At 32.0% G+C, this 22340-nt stretch overlaps 1 protein-coding gene across 1 annotated transcript; it reads right to left on the bottom strand.

Moving 5' to 3' along the window:
• Positions 1 to 857: 857 nt before the first annotated feature.
• Positions 858 to 3911, bottom strand: LOC144548782 (putative alpha-1,6-mannosyltransferase MNN10). Its single transcript, XM_078297498.1, has 5 exons — positions 3465 to 3911; positions 2886 to 2918; positions 2072 to 2162; positions 1249 to 1509; positions 858 to 1014 (listed from the first exon to the last, which is right to left on the bottom strand). The coding sequence occupies exons 1-5, from the start codon at positions 3879 to 3881 to the stop codon at positions 890 to 892; spliced, it is 927 nt and encodes a 308-aa protein (XP_078153624.1). The 5' UTR covers positions 3882 to 3911; the 3' UTR covers positions 858 to 889.
• Between the last annotated feature and the right edge of the window lie 18429 nt (positions 3912 to 22340).

A 22340-nucleotide genomic window follows, 5' to 3' on the forward strand; every position in this document is an offset into this window, starting at 1 on the left:
TACGACACCCCCGAATAGGCACCGGACACGTCGGTCACGCAAAATATGAGATATCTCAGAGGATACGCACTCATGTATCAGAGGGGTGAATATTGTATGTTACCGGTTTCAGCTTCCAGTCAGTGCATGGTTTCACAGTTTCCGGCACCGATCTCCAATCTATGCAGATACTCTTTTCGTGTGAACACTTCTGTCGGTGTGAACAGAGACGACGCATGCTGGCTTTTGCTTTGAGTGTCATGTATTCTCCGAGCGTCGTTAATTTTGACGGTGCAATCTGACTTTATCCTCAAATGCAATGTCACTTTGATTTTTTACTTTTGGTTGTAGGTTTTCAGGTTTTACTATTTTTTTTCAGTAAATCTATGTTAGACGGAAATAAAAACTTAATCCACACAGTCAATTAATATGCACAGCCCAAAAGTAGTAAATTTGTACTTATCTAAAATAGTTAAAAAATTCTAATAAATATAAAATTTAGTCTCTAAGAATATTTTCATAAAGAGATTATGTTTAACTGTTTCAATTGACTTTTGAACTATAAAAATAAATATATGGATTGATATGGCAATCCGTAATGCACATAATATCATAGTCTGGATCATGTAATAAAATTCTAAAAGAGCTCCACTAAATTTATGAGCTTAATGAAGAATGTATATATACTATACAGCTGTACAACATGTCTAGCTTTTCACATTTTTGTCTACAACTGTTCAATATTGTAAGAACAAAAAAAAAACTATTTGTAGCTTCCCACTTAAATGTGCTCTGTTTTATTCACTTAAATGTGCTCTGTTTTATTTCTAGGGGTTTCACATTTAACCAAAAATTTTTTTTTGGTTGTAAAAAAATTGTAAAAAAAGGTTTCCTGTCTAAAGAAGTAGGTTCAGTTTGGATTGAAAAACATTTTTCTTCTTGGTATTCTCATGTCTTCAATTATCCTTGACACCCATTTTTTCTTGTTTTGTAAGCCAGCAAGGTGCACCATAAAATCTCCATCAGAATAGGCCCCTGTTATAATACAATATTGTAAGGTTAAAATTCTAGAATAGTACTTTAAATATTATAATATTTTGGATATGCCCCCTGGTATAGACAAGTACATGCTCAGTCTCATAGAAATTACAACAAACATATTTTTCTTTTTCTTTAATTGTTGAAGTGAAGCAACCATTTTTTCTTTCAAATAAAAGGTTTTCATTTGACATAGTAATTAATTGTACAAACAGAGGTAATAGGGCTCACCTTGCCAAGTAGTCCAAGGAGATAACAAGAGTCGGTATACCGACTTCTTTGACGGGAACCACGGGTACGAGTTAAATAGACATTGCATCGGTGAAATTCGGACATGAACTTGAGATTCCTCTTTCGGAAGGTTATCTATCAGGTACATCAGTGCAGCATTGTCGCCGCTCTTAGTCGACCCGAACTGCACAAATGAAGTCTGGTTCCACCATGTGTCTAGAAAACGCTCGCTCCATTCTGATTTTCGTACAAAGAAGACGCCTATGATAAAAAGAAAATTTAATTTAAAAAGAGGGCTTTTCAGAAAATACATGATTTTCTATTTTTATATTTAAAGGAAAGGAAATCAAATCAAATCAAATCAAATCAATTATCCCGTAATTAAAGATCACTTAAAAAAGTTTGCATGTTTTAACCCTGTTATTGAATTCACATTTTATTACTTCTATGAAAGAAAAAGAAAAGTATTAACTTACATTTACCCCTTCAAAATCTTAAAATTCAAAATTTAAAGTACCTTCCATTATTTTTTAATTAAAATAATTTATTGAGAAATTAGAGGGCTTTTCAGTAAATACATGATTTTCTATTTATTTTTTTTAATTTAAGGAAATTAAATAAATTATCTCGTAATTTAAAATCACGTAAATTTTGGTTCAAGAAGAATTAAGGAGTAAAAACTTGCATGTTTAATTTTAACCCTGTTATTGAATTCACATTTTATTACTTTTTCTTTCAAAGTACTAACTTATTACCCCCTTCAAAATCTTAAAATTCAAAATTTCAAGTACATTCCATAATTTATTGACAAATAAGGGATTACCTGCATTGACTCCATTATAATCTGCAGTGAGAATGAGATCTGGTGTTGAATTGAAATCACTATGACCAATTAATGCAACAAGAATATTCTCCTATGATTATAAAAACAAATTAACACCAAATTAACAAGAATATATATACTGACCTAACAAGAAAAAAAATGTTTCTGTAATCTAAGTTTCTGCAATGAAACGGGCTTTATAGCCTCATTTTCAAAAGAAAAAAAAAAGAAAAAAAGAAGTTGATATCATGATATGAAATGACGGATGCGCTGCACAACTTTTAAAATTCAAATAATATTCCTTAAAAAAATATGACAACTTGGAAGTCTAACTTCAAATATGACCATATAAGGTTACCTAATTTTATTCAAACTCGACTCTTGTTCGTTGTATCCAATTGAATTGAATTGAAATTTCAATTCTAATCCTACGTACACACCAACATTTTGTCTTGCTTGCCAAGATTAGTTATGTGTCAAGATGTGTAATAAATACAATGAGACACATAGACACTTCATTTAATAAGAGACCCATGCATGTTTGCTACTCTGTAATAAAATCTAGCACTATAGCCAATAGTTCAACAAATTATACAAATAAGCAAACATTTGACCAAAATTATGAAATGAGTCGACCCTTTTTGGTTGGACTGTATATGATTTGCCACATAAAATCCGAACGTAGCTAACCATATAACATATCCCCTGTTGTGATATCCCCTGTTATAATAATTGATAAAGACCGTTAGCTAACCATATAACATACCCCCTGTTGTGACATCCCCTGTCATAATAATTGATAAAGGTTACTTACGAGGTATATCTCCGGATTTGTCACCAAGGTATCCTACAAAAATAAGGGAAAATAAATGTTAGGTCCCATTATATTCACGGTTAATTTCATGTATATCCTTCAATTTTTTTGTAATATCATACTTACCCTTCTAAATTTCAAAACTCACATATTAAATTTACTTATTATCTTTTCATTCAAAACACATTTTAAATTTGTAAATTCTCATTTATTCTTTATAAGAAATAGAAACATATACAAAAATATTTAGTCTTCTAATTTGTTGGTTTGAATGAGCAAATAGTTCAATTTCTTACCCGTGACACCATACAAACGTATGCCAATATATCATTTTAGTTGTGAGAGCAAATAAAATGAATCGTTTGTAACCAAAAGATATGAAATTATATATCGTCTCATAATAAACGCCATAACACTTATTAATAAACCAAAAACCATAATAAATAAATAAATAAATTTATCATGTAGTATTGCAAACAGTAGTATTGATAAATTAATGTTATATCTTCTTCTTCAACTGACTTCAATTTTTCTTCAAATGATATATAAAATTGTATATATGATCAAACAAAAACTTACGGCATCATTCCAAAACACCCAGTCATGATCCCGCAAGGCCGACTTGATGGCGAGGATCTTGCTCCAGCTCGGGGGTCGGCTCCTATCGATCATCCAACTCGAGTCGATAAAATGATACCCCATTTTTTTCGTGTACGCTTTTTTGTTCTTCCACACAGCATCTTGCACCTGATTAGACAAACTAACAATTGCCATCCTTGGACGATTTTCGACCGGTACTACCGAAGTGTAAACCACCAGTGGCGAATAACAGTTTCGGCCGAGGTTGTTGGCATGTCGGAGTACAGAGGAGGCGAGGTCTAAGGCCAAGAAAGAGAGGAGGAAGGTGATAGATATGAACAGAAGCCACCATGGCCTTTGGATCTTGAGTTGGTTCTTTGATGACCACCTAGCAAATGATCTTGGACTTGGAGACATATATGTTTAACTTGGTTTTTTTTGTTTGGGGGGGATTGGAGGGGGAGAAAATTAAAGAGGTTTATATATATAATATATACCAGGTTTTCAAATATGTTTCTTAGTAACTTGTTTTTTTCCTGATCCACTGGTTGAATTGTTGAATCTAAATTTCTTTGGCATTGCTTGGAGCTTAGGTTACTCGGATTTCCCACGCTTCAACCAATGGATATAATATATTTTTTTTAATTTAAGCTGGGAAATCATTAATTAGATTCTCTTTCCAATTACAATTGGAATTGACTTGGCTCAAGTCGTCGCTAGTGCAATATACGTCATGTCTAAGGATATTAATTATAAATAAAACTATATCAGTACCTTGTACTTATCCAAATTCCAACTTCTTAATTAAAGCCCGGCGATTATTTAATATCCCTAATTATCCGTTGAATTAATATGAATGATCAGATAATGTGATTATACTTCAATAATTAAGCACAACATATGTCCCAACAATTTATTTTTATTGTTTAATTAAATAAATAGATTTATTTAAAAAAAATAGAATGGATTCTAACACTGTTAATTAATTTTATAGGATGTGTTAGGATTGGGAAGCCCACAGTTTTTAAACATGCATGTATAACACATGAAAAATTCCCGTTCCCATTTTTTTTTTAAATTCTTCAATTGATTGAAATCAAGCAAACATTCTTCAATTGGTTAACTCTATTAGAAAGATAGAGTATACCAAAAATGGGCTCTCTTGTGAATTTGTTATCAACTTAGAATGGTCTAGTCTCTTCTAATAAATTCCTAATCTAATAAGACAATAGAAAGATCGACAAATTAAGATAATGTTCATATATATGATCTCTCTAGAACCTAGAGTTACACTTTTCTTTGATATTCAAAGTTTTTTTTTTCTTCCTTCAATTTTTCTTGTTGGAAACGTGACAAATATAATTTATCTAGAATAGTTGACAATTAATGACGAATGTAAGGCACAAGTTTGGCGAGGAAATTAAGTTTTTCTAGAAGAGTCAATACATACTGGATGGTAGCAAGTCATATTGTTCTTGACTTGACTTAATACAACTTTTTTTGGGGAATGTCATGTATATCCTTCAAAAACTTTGAAATTACATATTTCTCCCTCTATAGTTCACAATATCATATTTAATTAGCCTTCCAAATTTCAAATATTCTCAAATTTATCTATTTTATTGTCTTCTAATCTTCTCTATAAGACTCATTTTAAATTTATAAAATATCCATTTTACCCTTAATTAAAAAACAAATTGTTGCATGTTTCAGAAAATATTAGTCACCGTGTAAGTGTCAGAAGTAAAGAAATTACTCATTTGCCCTTCGAATTTGATCAATTAGAAAGCTGACATTTTTCTAAAACATGCTTACATATTTTTTTTTGAGTGAGTCTATGGTACTATGCATATTACGATTTGGCACCGTGCTACGGCTCTATATTCGAGTTTTCAAATCCTAACGGTCGATCCGAACCGTTCATCTCGTTCTCCATATTAATATGTGTTTGGAGACCAAATTTTACATTTTTTGAAACTTTTTTACTATTTTTTTAGATTTATTGAAAATCACTGTTTTTGGATGGTTCAGAATTTTCAGATCAAGTGATTTTTTAAATATCTAAAAAAATAGTAAAAAAATTTCAAAAAATGTAAAATTTGGTCTCCAAACACATATTAATATGGAGAACAAGATGAACGGTTCGGATCGACCGTTAGGATTTGAAAACTCGAATATAGAGCCGTAGCACGGTGCCAAATCGTGATATGCATAGTACCATAGACTCACTCTTTTTTTTTTCTAATAAACGTTAAAACAGGTATTCTATAAATTAAAAATAACCTTAAATAGAAAAGACAATTAAATGAGTAAATTTGTGAGCTTTTGTAATTTAGAAGGGTAAATATGATATTATGAAATTTAGAGGGGCGTATGCATAATTTCGAAGTTTTTGAGGGGTATACATGAATTCCCCTAGTTTTTTTTATTTATGTACTTCCATTTAATTATTTTTTATGTGTGCAATTTTTTTTATTTATTTCAGCTGCTGACCATTTCCATCACAACATTTTTATACTCCTGATGTAGGTTAACATTTTTATCAACATGTTCATTAATTAATTTATTACATAGTTCATTTTAGTTATTGTAGTATCAGTATCGCTTTCATCAGGATCGGTTGTATTCCGATACTAATATGTGTATATAACCGATCCTGATTCCATATTTTCCACTTGTACGTACTGCGCTGGCGAGCATATATAATCTCAAGCTACAGAATAAATTTTAAACCTTTGAATTTAAATTGTTGAGTTTTAAACCTTTTTTTGATATATCAGTCAAACTAATTCCTGTAGATGGAATGAGAATATATTTGGTATTTTCAAATACGAGTTTCCGAGCTTATACTTATATGCTATTGATGTTGAAGCAACACTACAAATGGCTATTAATACACCTTCTTTTGAGTCCCTCTTTAGAAATGTATTATCAGAGACGCATACTGCCAAAATTTCATTACAAGAAGGCAATAAAGATGATGCAAGTTGGAAATAGCTAGCAAATGAAAAATTCACCGTTAACTCAGCGTACCGAAACATGATGCAAGGAACTGCAATTATTAATAGTATGCACAACATATGGAAGCTCCAAGTCCCACGCCAAGAATGAAGGTTTTCGCGTGGATAATGAATCTCAACAGAATTCTGACGATTGATAATCTCGTCAAAAGGGGTTGGTCGATGGTGAAGAGATGTGTTATGTGTAAGTGCAATTCAGAATCAGTGAGGCATTTATTTGGTGAAATATTGCTGGAAGTGTAAGTGCAATTCAGAATCAACTGTATAGGAATATGATTGATGCTGAGATATTGCTGGAAGTGTCGATGCCGAGGGCACTGAGTTTTCATGATCAAAACGCCATCCTGTCGACAACAAGTGCATCTTACAGTATGAAAGAAAAGGCCATAATCTTAATAACTAGGGGTGTACAAACGGTTCGGTTTAATTGGTTTTGGACCGAACCAAATTAGTTCGGTTTAAACGGTTCGGTTATTTCGGTTTTTTGGATCGGTTCGGTTGGCTTTTCAAAACTGAATTATAATTTTGGTTCGGTTTGGTTTGAAAATTTTCAAAACCGAAATAATCGAACCAGCCAAACTTTCATATAATATGAATTTGATCGGAACCACCCCGGTTTATTTTTTAATACTCCGGTTTATTTCTTAATCAATTGCTTTAAATACTTAGTTTATTTCTTAATACTCCGGTTTATTTCTTAATATACTTTGGTTTATTATAAATCAATTGTTTTAAATAAAAAAAATTAATATATTTCGGTTTGAACCGAACATACCGAACAAATCGAAATAAAACTTCGGTTCGGTTGCAATGCTAATTCGGTTTGGTTCGGTTATATTTTTAAAACTGAATTATAATTTTAGTTTGCCAAGTTCGGTTCGGTTTCAACTGAACCAAACCGATGAACACCCCTATTAATAACACAGTTTATCATATGGCGCGAGCTAGCGATGTTGCTGGCTCTTCGATTCAGAGATTCAGAAAATAACTTACAAGACATGAGGGATCAGATCCAGTGCCAATCTACAGCTGCATGACAGTGCGTAGACAAACTTTGCATGAGGAATAGGATACTTCAATTATATCTTTCTTCTTTCGTATCTTTATTTTTTACTTTTGGCTTATTTGTATGTGACGCCATTGTTTGCCCCCACCACGTGCGAAAGTTTAAAAATTAGATGTAGCTCGTTGCTTTAATCCATACACACACTACTTTTTGAGCAGGATTAAAATGACTCATGTGATCATTCATGTCTCATTTTTATATCTTAGTATTTAAAATCTATAAACACTACTTTCATCCATATGAATCATTGAACATGATTTTCATATTAAATTTTATATTTTTTTGGAAATTGTTTACTAATTTTCAAATAAATATAAAATTAATGTTTTTGGAATATCCATAATCTTCAATTTTGTATCTATATAAAAAATTTCCAAAAATATAAAATTTGGTCGGTTGGATCGGTTGAAACGGTTTGGATCTACTACAACAAAGTAGACACCTTTTGCGAGGGAAAAAGTGCATTTATGACGGTCGTTCGTCGCAAAAAGTACCGTCGCAAAAAGAAAAAGCTGAACAATGAGAGTAATCCGTCGCAAAAAGTTATTTTTTTATCCTCGCGAAAAGTGTGTCATTCTTGTAGTATAATTTGAAGCATATTTGATGAATTTTGAAATTAGTGTCACCACCGCTGAAATAACACCAATGATAACCAGACTCATATTTTATTTTTGTAATTTATGAAAAAAATTTGATGCATTTAACATTATAGATAATATTTTTAATTAGTAATTATTGACAAATTTAATTATATAACATTTATTCATCTTGTTTTATTGATAATTTATAATTTCCACACTAATGAAATCAAATATTATAATATATATATATATATATAGAGAGAGAGAGAGAGAGAGAGAGAGATAGGCTAATGTGCTTCCATAAGCACTTGGCCCGAAGTGCTGCCACCCCATTTTCGATTTTTCAAAATTCAAACAGTCGATCCGAACCGTTCATCTTGTTCTCCATATTAATATCTGCTTGGAGACCAAATTTTACATTTTTTGGAATTTTTTTGCTATTTATTAAGCCACTTTGAAAATCACTGATCCAACAGTGGCTTGCCAAACAGTAAAATCAGGAGTTCACCGTTGGATCAGCGATTTTCAAAGTGGCTTAATAAATAGCTAAAAATTCCAAAAAATGTAAAATTTGGTCTCCAAGAAGATATTAATATGGAGAACAAGATGAATGGTTCGGATCGACTGTTTGAATTTTGAAAAATCGAAAATGGGGTGGCAGCACTTCGGGCCAAGTGCTTATGGAAGCACATTAGCCTATCTCTCTCTCTATATATATATTTTATGATATTATTTAGATGTTGTGTTTAATATATTTATTTATTAGTTATATTATTTTGATTGAAATATATAAACTAATAATTTTTCGAAAATTACTCATAATTAGTTTCCTTACATGTTATATTATTTTATGATATTACTCGGAGATGTTAGAAAGGAACATATTTCTTATTAATATAAACAAGAAAGGCATCTTCCTTTAGCTTTCACTGTGCAGTCCATTTAAAATTATCTTGATTCCATGCCCAGAAGCCAGAACTAGTAAGATATATTTAATTGGGTTCTAAACTGCAACAATGTCAAATAGTACCGTAAAAATTGGATATTTGATTCAAGAGAAAAATATGTCCTTAATTGAGATATTTGATTCAAGAGATATTTGATTAATTGAGATATTTAATTCAAGAGAACATATATCCTTAATAAACTTATTTTCATCAATTAATTATCATCAATTTTTACGCGTATTGATTTTTTACCTCTTCTTTTGATTAACTTATTTTTCTGCTTGCCCCCTTGCTCTTTTTCATCAAACATCCGTAAACATGTGTTTAATTAAAGCATCTTTTTTTTTATTATTTTTTATTTTTATTTTTAAGGCAAGATCATTAGAGCATCTTGCAAAACAAAGCGTAAAGGCAGGCACCTACTTGATTCCATGCCCAGATCCAACAAAACAAATGGCCTGCTTAATATAAGCTAGCATACATAAACCTTAAATATATAAGAGATGCCAGACCAAGTCAACCATCAGTAATCTAATCACCCAATACTCAAATTTCACAATTCTATTCTTCAAGTGGACGTGCCAAAATAATTAACCAAATATCTTGATCAATCCTAACAGGCATCAAGACATCATCCAAAACAATCCACTCAAAGCCTAGAAAAAATCTAACTCTGAAGGCTTATTCACTGTTGGCAGAGCTTTCCAGCTCAACTCATCTGAACATGAAGCGTTTACTTCAGCAAATCCCTCTTGGCGCGACACTTGCCTTTCCCTTGCACTCGCTAAAATGTTGAGGCAAAGGTTCGCCAAGCAGCCCAAGCTCCCAGTTGATGAGGCCGGATGTAGAAAGGCCCTTGATTTTTTAGTAGAAGGGCTAATTGATTATATTAGCAGCAATAAGGACAAAAATGATGGAGATAAAAATAAAAATGGATCGAAGAGGGTATTTAGCATTATCCAAGAAGAGCTGCAGTTGGTTTCTGATTTTTTGAACGTCAAGGTACCAGCTTATTATTATTATAAATGGTATAATGTAGCTGATCTCATTGGGATTTTAATCATCGATGTCATTTGGGTTTACCTTGGTATATTTATAACTAGTAAAACGTATTCTAGAATATGGAGCATTGCGCCAAGTTTAAAATCATACAGATACAATAATTGCTCTTACTATTTTCATGCCATACTTGGTTCTGCGGTGGTGGATTTGTTCAATTATCTTGATGAATGCATCACACTCACCCTGTTTTTTGCATATATGTGCCTCCAAGCTTCTCCCATACTCACAATTGCAATTTCCAAATGCTGGCGCAATCTTAATTCTGTTACGAAGTACATTAAATACCCTGCCAGCTGGAACAGATCTTACAGCTCACCGACAATACCTAAGTTTGTAAAACAAGTTAGAAATTTATTTAGGAAGAAAGCTAGAAATTATTCCACCGTTCTGGATTTGGAAGCCAAGACTATCTTGTTTTGTATAAAAGTTTCCTGGCCAATTCTTATACACTTTCCAAAGAGCATCAGAAGAAATATTCCCTTGCCATTCCGAACTTCAGTCCACATTACTGATGCAAAAGAAGCAATCCTGGAGTCGTTGATAAAGAGTGTTGCTCGACTCCCTGGTGGATAAACTTCACCACAAAACTTTGATCAGGCCTCCTTACTCACCAATGGTAAAACTTCACTACAAAACTATAACATGGAGTCCTTGAATTGGGCTTGCACGCCAAATGGTAGTACCACACAGAGGCTATCCTTGTTTGGCACATTGCCACGACCCTCTTTCACCACCAAGAATCCTCACCTCAACAAAATAATGATCCCCATCAAAAACCCGCAAACCATGAAAATAACAGTTCCATCAAGAAGAAGCAAGAGGTGGCCTTGGGGTTCTCCAACTATTGCCACTATCTAGTGAAGTCTCTTCCTGAGCTCTTACCTGATGAGGTTGAGTGGACACAAGAAATGTATGAAAGTGTGACAAAAGAGATATTCGGCGCCATACCTTGGTACTGTTGTAAAAAATCTACGAAAAAGGATCATGTTCTACAACACACCGGATGGGTTGAAAGTTCTGTGGTTGGAAAGGGTGTCAAGCTGGCCAACCAGCTCATGAATTACGATAATGAAGGAGAACTGGTATGGGCGATGTTGGCTGATTTTTGGGCGGAGATGATGTTGTTCATTGCTCCATCCGATAATGTCGAGGGTCATGAGAAAATTTTATACCGGCAAGAGTTGATTACACAATTATGGACATTACTTACACGTGCTGGTATTGTTACTAGGTCTAAACCCACAGATTATCAGGTTGATGATAGCGAGAGCAATGTGTCTATTGAATATATGAATGTTTAAATTGTCTCTGTCTTTAATTTGTACCTTTTATTTTCCCTTTGGCTGATTAAGTGTGTGTGTTCGGGTGCTTATTTATGTACCCTTGCTTTCAAGGCAAAGTTGCTTGTATTGTGTGCTTATTTATATATGTATTCTTGTGTTTATGAATTAGTTGCTTATCTAAGTTGTTTGTGTACTTATTTTATTTTCAGCATATGAATAAATTTTTATTTTTTTGGGATTATGTCTGTCAATAATACCATTTTTTATTCAGTAATTAACGAGGCTTCAATTTTTTACAACTTGTACGGTAGTTGGTTATCCTATATTAAACTCTGCCCGTTCAAACATTTTTCCGAAAAAGCCTTAAATCCACTGTGCGTCACCTGGAGCCTGTGACATATCAATTAATGATGTTCTCACAAATTTGTAGTTTAATTTTCTCGCAATTTGTGCGTCATGCACCTGGAGCCGAACAAGATATATCAAGTTACGAAGAGACTGCATCTGCATGGTATATATATATTTAAAATTGTTAATTCGAATGCAATACTATATATACTCCAAAGAAAAATCAATTGGGCTCAAATTTAAAGGCCCAAAAGTCATAAATTCATCTTAATTGGTTGTAAATTTTTGTTCATTAATTTGTACATCTAAATTAATTCATCAATCCGGCCGAATACTCCAATTGTTTTATATGCACAAAATTAATGTCTTTCCATGTTATGAGGCAGTGTTCCAATCTCACTAGCCGATTGCAACCCTTTACTATATATTGTATTGTATGCTTGCTTGCGTTACATATTATAGCCGTGATCAGGGGCGGATATAAGGCTTGGCTAAAGGTGGCTAAGCCACCCCTATGATTTCAAAATGTTAATTATTGGTATATAAATTTAATTAATTTATTTTTTTAACTTTCTATATAGTCTAACTATCCTCAATAAATAACAAATGTTTAGTTGTAGCATAGTGGTTAAAGCTCTATTTTATAGTTGAGAGATCTTATATTCAAATTTCAATAATTACAATTGTGCATTTTAATTTTTAATCACCTCTATCAAAATTTTCTAGTTCCGCCGCTGACCGTGGCTTACATAGGTGAAGCACTTTATCTTACATAATTTTGAAAAAAGAAAAGAAAAGAAGCACATTTGATATTTTTCTTCTCTATTACTCGAGTTAGCGGATTACAGCCCTTTTAAGAGGCCCAAAAGCTGCATGTGAGAGTTTTTTTCATTGGTTTGTAACAAATAAAGCATAAATCAAGTTTGACTAGAAACATTTGAGTCACATGAAAAAAGAAAAATATATGCAACTAAGCCCAAAAGAAAAATATATGCAACTAAGCTTAATTAGGTGTATTGATAGCCATTTGTAGTGTTGCTAATTATTTCAACATCAATAGCATATGAGTATAAGCTCGGGAAACTCATATTTGAAAAATATATTCTCATTCCATCTCCAGGAATTAGTTTGACCGATATATCAGAAAAAAAAAAAAGGAAAAGCCTTCTTCAGTGTTTTAGAAACACCTAATTAAGCTTGCTACTATATATATATTAAAAACGAAAAAAAAAATATGAAAAGAGTAGTATAAATCTATGTATCGATCTCTCTCTCTATCTCTTTCTTTCTTTCTTTCTTAATGGTGGCATATCAAAGAAGTCCGATGAGGTCATGTGCATTTAAGAAAATCCTCCAAAGTAACTGAATATTATATTTTTTTTTTAATTTTAGCGAGATGTTTGTACATCTAGGGGTGAGTAAATCGCTCATAACTCGTGAGCCGCTCATAACTCGCTCATTAAAAGCTCGCCTAAACTCGCTCATTTATCCGCTCATTTAAACTCGCTCATTAACAACTCGCTCATTTACTTAATGAGCGAGCATGAGCATGTCCCAACTCGCTCATAACTCGCTCATTAAGAATTTGCCACATCTAATCCCTGCCACATTTAATCCTATGTAATTATGTGTAACATCAAGCTTGTCTTATTAAGATTGATAGATAGTGAGCATAGTTTCATATTTAATCTTGTGTAATATAGTGAGCACAATGTAACATTTAATCATGTGTAATATATTAATATTCATAGTTTCATATTCATTTTTTTTTTGTAAATCGGCAGAACCAAAACCTCCGCCTAAAGTCCAAAACAAGTAATAGTCATAACAACTCGCTCATTTAAATGAATTATGACAATTTGTTGGATTTTCTTATGATGACTTTTAACAAATTTTGTTATGCGTGAGCACATTATATAATTATGTTATGAGTCATAAGTCATAACTCGTGAGCCGCTCATAACTCGCTCATTAAAAGCTCGCTCATTTACAACTCGCTCATTTATCCGCTCATTTAAACTCGCTCATTAACAACTCGCTCATTTACTTAATGAGCGAGCATGAGCATACCCTAACTCGCTCATGCTCGCTCATTAATCACCCCTATACATCTGACACACAGCACTGCTTTTTTTTTTTTTGCACAAATACATCTAATTTGTAAATTAATTTGAGTTTGAAATTAAACCGTCCGATCAGAATCAGGGTCAAAATTTGTGCGAGTACATAGAACAAACGGATCTGATTTAAAAGCAAAAATTCTGTTACCTCAGATTATATGCACTTTTAGACACACATGTGAGTATTAGAGTCTTTCACTTTTAGGCCTTCTAGTTCTCTGCCATAGAGAGGAAAATTTTCCCCTATCTGTAGTCCGTAGATATAAATTTTATATTGTTTAGATCACATATATATAATCTAGTTCTAGTACATATAATTTAATGAACGTTTTGATAGAAGTGTTAACCTGCATTGCATCAGGAGTATAAAAATGTTGTGAAGGAAATGCTTAGCAGATAAATAAATAAAAATTGAACACATAAAAAATAATTAAATGGAAGTACATAACTAAAAAAACTAGGGGGAATTCATGTATAACCCTCAAAAACATTGAAATTATGTATTTCCTCTCTAGACTTCAAAATATCATATTTAGCCTTCTAAATTTCAAAAACTCACAAATTTACTCATTTTATTGCATTTTCTATTAAATGTCATTTTTAATTTATAGAATACCAATTTTAGTTACCCTTTATTAAAAAAGAAAAAATATGTAGCATGTTTCAAAAAAATGTCAGCTTCCTAATTTATCGGTTTTCTAGGACAAATGAGTAATTTATCCACTTCTGATACTTACACGGTGACATTATTTAGATATATGCTTATGTAAGTGTCAGGATAGAGAAATTACTTATTTGCTCTTGAAAACTGACAAATTAAAAGAGTAATATATCTATGAAACAGGCTACATTTTTTTTAATAAAGGGTAAAACGGTCCTTTTTTAAAATTTAAAATGACCTTTGATAGAAAACACAATAAAATGGGTAAATTTGAGAATTTTTGGAAGTTAGAAGGGTAAATATGATATTATGAACTTTAGAGGGGATAATACGTAATTTCAAAATTTTTGAAGGGTATATATATATAGGACTTGGCTACGGTGCTATGGGTTGCATAGAGGCCTCCCGTGCTACGGCTCAATATTCGACTTTTCAAAATCCAAACGGTCGATCCGAACTGTTCATCTTGTTCTCCATATCAATATGTGTTTGGAGATCAAATTTTACATTTTTTGGAAATTTTTTACTATTTTTTAGATTTATTGAAAATTGCTGTTTTTCAGACAAATCTGGACCATAAAAAACAGCGATATTCAATAAATCTAAAAAATAGTAAAAAATTTCCAAAAAATATAAAATTTGGTCTCCAAACACATATTAATGTGGAGAACAAGATGAACGGTTCGGATCGACCATTGGGATTTTGAAAAGTTGAATATTAAGCCGTAGCACGGGAGGCCTCTATTCAATCCATAGCATATTAGCCAAATCCTATAGGACTTGACTACGGTGCTATGGATTGCATAGAGATCTCCCGTGCTACGGCTCAATATTCGACTTTTCAAAATCCAAACGGTATATATGAAATTCCCCCAAAAAGACTACCATATATCAAGTCAAATCAAGAACAATATAACTTGGTACCATCCAGTATGTATTCTCTTCTAGAAAAGCTTTCTTTGCCAAGCTTGTGCCTTACATTCGTTATTAATTGTCAACTCTTCTAGATCAATTATATGTGTCACATTTCCAGCAAGAAAAAGGAAGAAAAAAAAAAACTTTGAATATCAAAGAAAAGTGTAACTCTAGGTTCTAGATAGATCATATGAACATTCTCTGTCTTTCTATTTGACTTGTTAGATTAGGGATTTATTAGGAGAGACTAGACCATTCTAAGTTGATAACAAATTCACAAGAGAGCCCATTTTTTGTATACTCTTTCTAGCTAATAGAGTTAACCATATATGTATTAGTTATTAGAATGCTTGCTTGATTTCAATCAATTAAAGAATTTTAAAAAATGGGAATGGCAATTTTTGATGTGTTAGACATGTTTAAAAACTGTGGGCTTCCCAATCCTAACATGTCCTATGACAATTAACAGTGTTAATTAGCATCCATTAATTCTATTTTAAAAATAAATAAATGTATTTATTTATGGGCTTTCCAATCCTAACATGTCCTATGGCAATTAACAGTGTTAATTAGCATCCATTAATTCTATTTTTAAAAAAATAAATGTATTTATTTATTTAATTATTTATTTATTAATATTATAAAAAAAATCGATGAAATAGAACACATATATGACAATATGCTTATTAAATGAAAAAAAAAAGTTGTTGGGACATATGTTGTGCTTAATTATTTAAGTATAACCACATTATCTGCTCATTCATATTCAACGGATAATTAGGGAAATTAAAATAATCACTGGGCTTTAAGAAGTTGGAATTTGGATAAGTACAAGGTACTAATTAATATAGTTCAATTTATAATTAATCCTTGACATGACGTATATGTCTTTTTTTTTGAAAATTTGGTAGCGGCTACCACATGACGTATATGTCACTAGCAACTTTAGCCAAGTCAATTCCAATTGTAGTTGGAAAGAGCCGATTTTTTTTTTTTAAATATCCCAAATTAATAACAAATTTCGTAATTTATCCATTTAGTGGATCAAATTGCAAATGTACCCAATCCGGTTATTGGTTAACCGGATTTTTGCTATTTTTCCAGTTAGCGGGTGACCGGGATTATGGATTTTTCCGGTTAGTGGGTAACCGGACCTTTAGAATTTGTTCGGTTGATAGCTAACTGATTATTTGTTCGGTTAACAGAGCACCGGAAAGTTTATATTTTTCCGTTTATTGGATAACCGGAAAGAAGTTCGGTTAACAGTGCACCGGAAATTAACTTCCGTTAAATAATCCCCGAAGCCAAAGAGAAACGCAACCGCATACAAATCTCATAATTTACTCTGAAGAATCAGAGTCTCTCATCCAGAGAGGAACGAAACGAAGAAAAAAAGTAAGTTTTTTTTTTATAATTAAGTTATTATTTTTTAAACTATTGATTTTTGAAATATAATTTCTCCTCCAGTTCTTTGTATGCAAATTATGTCAAAAATTTTATAAATTTTTGAAATATAATTGTTTAGAATTTTTTGAAATATTGTTTAGAATTATTTGGAATATTTTTTAGATTGTTTGGAATGTTTAGATTGTTTAGAATTTATTTGTTTGGAATGTTTAGAATTTATTTGTTTATATTGTTTAGAATTTATTTGTTTGGAATGTTTAGAATTTATTTGTTTAGATTGTTTAGAATCAATTATAATCATCCATACAAAAATAAATCAGTAAACAAATATTACTTGCTCTATCAGTAAGTAAATAATTATGTTAATTATTTTATCTTTTAACTATCTATTTTTTTTTTTGAAATTATGTTAATTATTATTTCTTCTAATCGTTTTTGTAATCTGCTACAGATACGAAGCACACGATCACACTCAGACGGAGAGAAAGGAACACACTCAGGCAAAGATAAAGGAAGATAAAAAAGAAAAAGGTCATTTTTTATAATTAATTTGTAATTATTTATGTTGTTATTTGTACCAATCAAAACTAAAAATAGGTTAATTACATATATTGTTTAGACTAAAAATAGTTTATTTTTTATTTTAATTTTAATTTGTAATATAATAAATTAGTTCATTTCAACTGGTTCAGGATATTGTCCAAATAATTTAGAATTTTTTCGAACATTCCAAAATGGTTTAGAATATTTTATCAAATTCGAAAATAGTTAAGGATATTGCAAAATGGTGCAGAATAAGTTAGGAATATTAAAAATGGGCTAGAATAATTTAGGAAATTGTAAAATAATATAGAATTATTTTCATAGGTCCGGACAATTTTTAATTACTTATATGTTGAAATGGGAGAATGACACGTATTTGTGTTTACCACACCATTTGTACGCTGGGTCTTGAAGTGGGAGGATGACACGTATTTGTGTTTACCACACCATTTGTACGCAAAAGTGTTGGGTTTCACGCGGTGCTAACCGGAAACCGTTTAGGCTTAAGGTGCGGAATGACCGTAGAACAAAAATTTCTACGGCCAACTTAAGCTCAGGATTAAACGGGGTATGTCAGGAAACTTTCCAAGGCGGTCCACCTTCAGTATTCCTTTGGCATCAAAACCCAATTTAATCATTTTACAGATCTACTCCATGATTGATTTCTAAAACTTTAATCTACTTACAAATTAAATAGATTAATATAACATATTTATACCTTGTTTGCAAATCACAGTTGGAATGCAGACCGAGCGAGTAGAGCCTCACCAGGGAAGGAATCGACTCGGAGTATCACACGTGTGATACCTCTATCGGTTATCCACCAGGACTAACCAGAGAGCGGTTTGTTTCTTCTGCCAGAAATACTGTAAACCGCGGAATTCTGCAAAAACACTATTCACGGGGAAAAAGACGAAAACCCGTAAACACGAATTTTCGGTTGCTCAGTTTCATCAATATGCAAAACTGACATACCGCTAAATTCGGTAAAACACTATTCATCAATCCCATAAATATACTCCACAACAACCCGCAAGATTATACGTCAAGTACGTATAACTTTCTTTTCTCAACCGAAACACTATTTGGGAGAGAAACCGAGAAAGAGAGAAAATACTGATCCGTTTCGACACGAAACCGGTACGAATGAATTAGTTGTTTTTCTCTCTACATGCACCCCTCTATTTATAGGCTTTTGAGGAGGTTCGCAAAAGACCGAAATACCCCTCAACATATGCCTATTTACAAGATATGTCATTGAATGGATAAGGATGACATGTCATGTGGATAAGATCGATGACGTGTCATCTGGATAGGATCGATGACATGTCATGCGGATAAGCACGAATCTGAAAATACCCGAATGCCCTCGGCCCGAATACAAATAATATTCGTATAATTATTCTGAACAATTATATATATTTTTCTTCGGTTGTTTGTTTCGGTATCGATGACGTGTCATCTGGATAGGATCGATGACATGTCATGCGGATAAGGACGAATCTGAAAAGACCCGAATGCCCTCGGCCCGAACACAAATAATATTCGTATAATTATTCTGAACAATTATATATATTTTTTTCTTGCGGTTTGTTGTTTCGGTAATTTATACAACGTGTCCTGCACATTTATAAATTAACCGGTTAACTTTTATACAACGTGTCACACACGTTTATAAATTAACAAATGTTTTTGCTTGTTATTTTTACATAACATTTATAATTTAATTATAACACGTATAATTAATTATAACCATCTTACTATTGATTATAATAAATTTATAATTAATCAGTAAGATTCTCCGAGTAGCTCCTATATGGTGTGACCCAATAGGATCTGTGTTATGTTGGTAAATAGAGTTAAAACTGTTTTAACTTCTATAATCATGGGTGGCGTCTGGCAACACATCATGACCATCCAATTACACAGATGATGCTGTACTGTACAATATCACGATCCAGTAAATTATTTACTTGTGTCTGTTCTTCTGTCTCATAGCTATCAGATCAGTTTCAAGGTAGATGTGTGTCATCCTTGCTAACTGAATCTTTTCTTGATCTTGAGCAGATTATCAAATATAATTACTCTTGTAATTATACCGCTAGCAGATAATCTTACTCTATCAAGGGGCCCAATGATGCTATAGCTCGTATAGAGATACGAGGGACAAATAGTATTCTTGGTAAACTATCACTTCCTCAGCTAAGCTATACATATGGAAAAGCTACCGTTATGACTGCTTTTTACGGACAGCGGTGGATAACAATCACACATACATATTTCTCAGTGGGAACGATAAATACCTCATACTGTAGAACGTGACACTGAATGAAAACATAAATGACACGAACACAATTCTATTTAATGTTTCATTCGGGGTCTGTCAAATACCATGTTCCTAAAACATGTATCTATGTGATTAAAATGACATCTCGTGTCAGGTGGTTTGTAAAACTTAACCATCTTTTAATCCACATACTAACCTTATCGCGGTAATTAGTGTTCCTGCTAATTACATTGGTCAGTGACCTTTTAAGAGTATATATCATCTATATTATGGAGTTTCACAATTTCAGTCATGAACTCGAAATGATCCATAAATTCAATAATACTCAAGGCAACAAAATGATATATAAATAAACATTCAATTCATGAACAAAGCTTTATGATAATTTATCGTATTATTGACTTCTGGATTATTACAAACTAACAAAAAGATGCTCATGTATCAAGCGTTGGAGCGCCCCAGACAGGTTCCTAGTTTGTAGTTTGAGGCTCGGGCCGAAGAACTGGAAAGCGGGTCCACGACCAGTGCTGCAGAAGCATCACCGGACCATGCATAGATCCTCTATCGGGCTCGGTAGCGACACATAGATGTCGATACAGATATGCAAGAACGGCTCCACCCCAATTGTACGGTACCGGCTGGTCCAAATTCACAATTAGATCGAGATACCACAACGGTATCCCGTCCCTGCTACTGTCCGGGAACAAACTGGACGACATCAGGTCCAAGATATATGCCCGGACGTACCTAGAAAAATTTAAGACAATGTGAGTACATTATTGATAAGCTAAAGCAGAAATAAATTTATATATATATATATATATATATAGTTACCACTTCAGCGTTTGATCGTTACGATCTGCCGGTAGCTTCTCAAATCGTTCACGAAACTTAGATTTCAGGAAAATCAACTCCATGCTTCTTTCATTTCCCTCAGGCCCCTATTTTTTCATAAGTCCACTATGCTCATGCTCTTTGATTCCTAACAATTCGAAGATCCTACCGTCTGTACTCCCCGTCACTGGGACCCCCGTAATGGGCAAACCCCACAAACAACTTACGTCCTCCAAAGTAACTGTAATTTATCAAATAAAAAATATAAATTTCTTCATTTTAATTATCAGTAAATTATCACGAAGAACAAATTCATTTAAATTATTTTTGAAGTTAATACCAGTCATCTCTCCGAAGGGAAGATGAAAGGTGTGTGTCTCAGGACGCCACCGCTCCACAAGTCCGTGTATCAGCGCCGCATCAATTTTTTTTTGAGGCATGACTGCAATCTGGTATAAACCCAATCGAATCAAGAATGGCGTTTATGCAGCGTGGTACGCGGTCTGGCAACGGTAGTGCTTCACGTTTATAACCTCTTTTTTCTACATTACCGAAAATAAAAATTAGAAATTAAAACAAGAATATATTTCTGAACAAGTAAAAAATAGAAATAACTAATTGCTTACCTCCTCAGAAGCTTGACACACTCTGTGACTGCTGTGCGGTATCCACAACAGATCACTAAAATTATCCCGCGTCATATCTATTTCATCTGCCATGCTACAAAATTTATTCAAACTTAATTCATTGTTTTCGAAATTTTTAAACTAATCTAAACTGGTTTGGATGTTTCTAATTATTTCTAAACCAATTTAGATTACCTAAATCATTCTAAACCGTTTCGGAACCAATTTGTAATTTTCTAAACTATTTTACAATATTTTAAAATTTTCTAATTTATTCTATACCATTTTGGAACCTTTCTAAATTATTCTCGACTGTTTTGGAACTTTCTAAATTATTCAAGCACTATTTTAAAATTTTCTAAATTATTCTCGACATGCATTTTTGGCATATTACACATGCATTTTTGTTATTTCCAAATAATATTCCAAATAATTATTCAAACCAATTTGAAACTTTCTAAATCATTCTAAACCATTTTGAAACTTTTCTAAATTATCCGTGCAACACTTTACAATTTTCTAAATTATTCTACACTAGTTTGGAACTTCCTAAATTATTCTACTCTATTTTAAAACTTTTCTAAATTATTCTACACTATTTTGCAACTTTCTAAATTATTCGGGCTACTATTTTAAAATTTTCTATACCGTTTTGAATTTTCTAAATTGAACAAAACCATTTTCATGACAATTAATATTTATCTATTTAAAAAATTAATATTTATCGAATTTAATAATTAAATAGACAATTCCATAAAATAATAAAAATATTATAATAAATTCACAAAAGAGAAAAAAATGTTTAATTTAAACACAAAATAATAAAAAAGTTGAATAAATTGACAAAAGTTTCTAAAATGTCTAATTTAAACTTTTCATTTTCATAGTTTATTTTGTATGCATTAATTTATCTTACAAAAAAAAAAATTTCTCTCATAACAATTCAATATTTATCAAAATAAAAAATAAATAGAACAAACCATTGTTGCAATTATGCACCTTTTAAATTATTTTGATCCCGGATATTATTCGAGTTTCAAATAAATTTCAAATAAATATTCTAATAATTATCAAAATAAATATTCCAAATATATTTCAAATAAGTTTAAACAACCTAAACAAATTTCAAATAATTCTAAACAATTATAATTAATATAACAAACTATTTTAATATTT

The sequence above is a fragment of the Carex rostrata genome, chromosome 2 (genome assembly GCF_964058835.1).
Source record: "Carex rostrata chromosome 2, lpCarRost1.2, whole genome shotgun sequence".
In the NCBI taxonomy this organism is placed as follows: domain Eukaryota; kingdom Viridiplantae; phylum Streptophyta; class Magnoliopsida; order Poales; family Cyperaceae; genus Carex; species Carex rostrata.

Excerpts from the sequence above, each read along its gene's own strand:
- LOC144548782 (XM_078297498.1), bottom strand. The coding sequence starts at position 3,881 with ATGTCTCCAAGTCCAAGATCATTTGCTAGGTGGTCATCAAAGAACCAA. Across the intron at positions 2,163-2,885 it reads CAAATCCGGAGATATACCTC|GAGAATATTCTTGTTGCATT; the intron begins GTAAGTAACCTT and ends TTATAATCATAG. Across the intron at positions 1,015-1,248 it reads TCCTTGGACTACTTGGCAAG|GGGCCTATTCTGATGGAGAT; the intron begins GTGAGCCCTATT and ends GTATTATAACAG.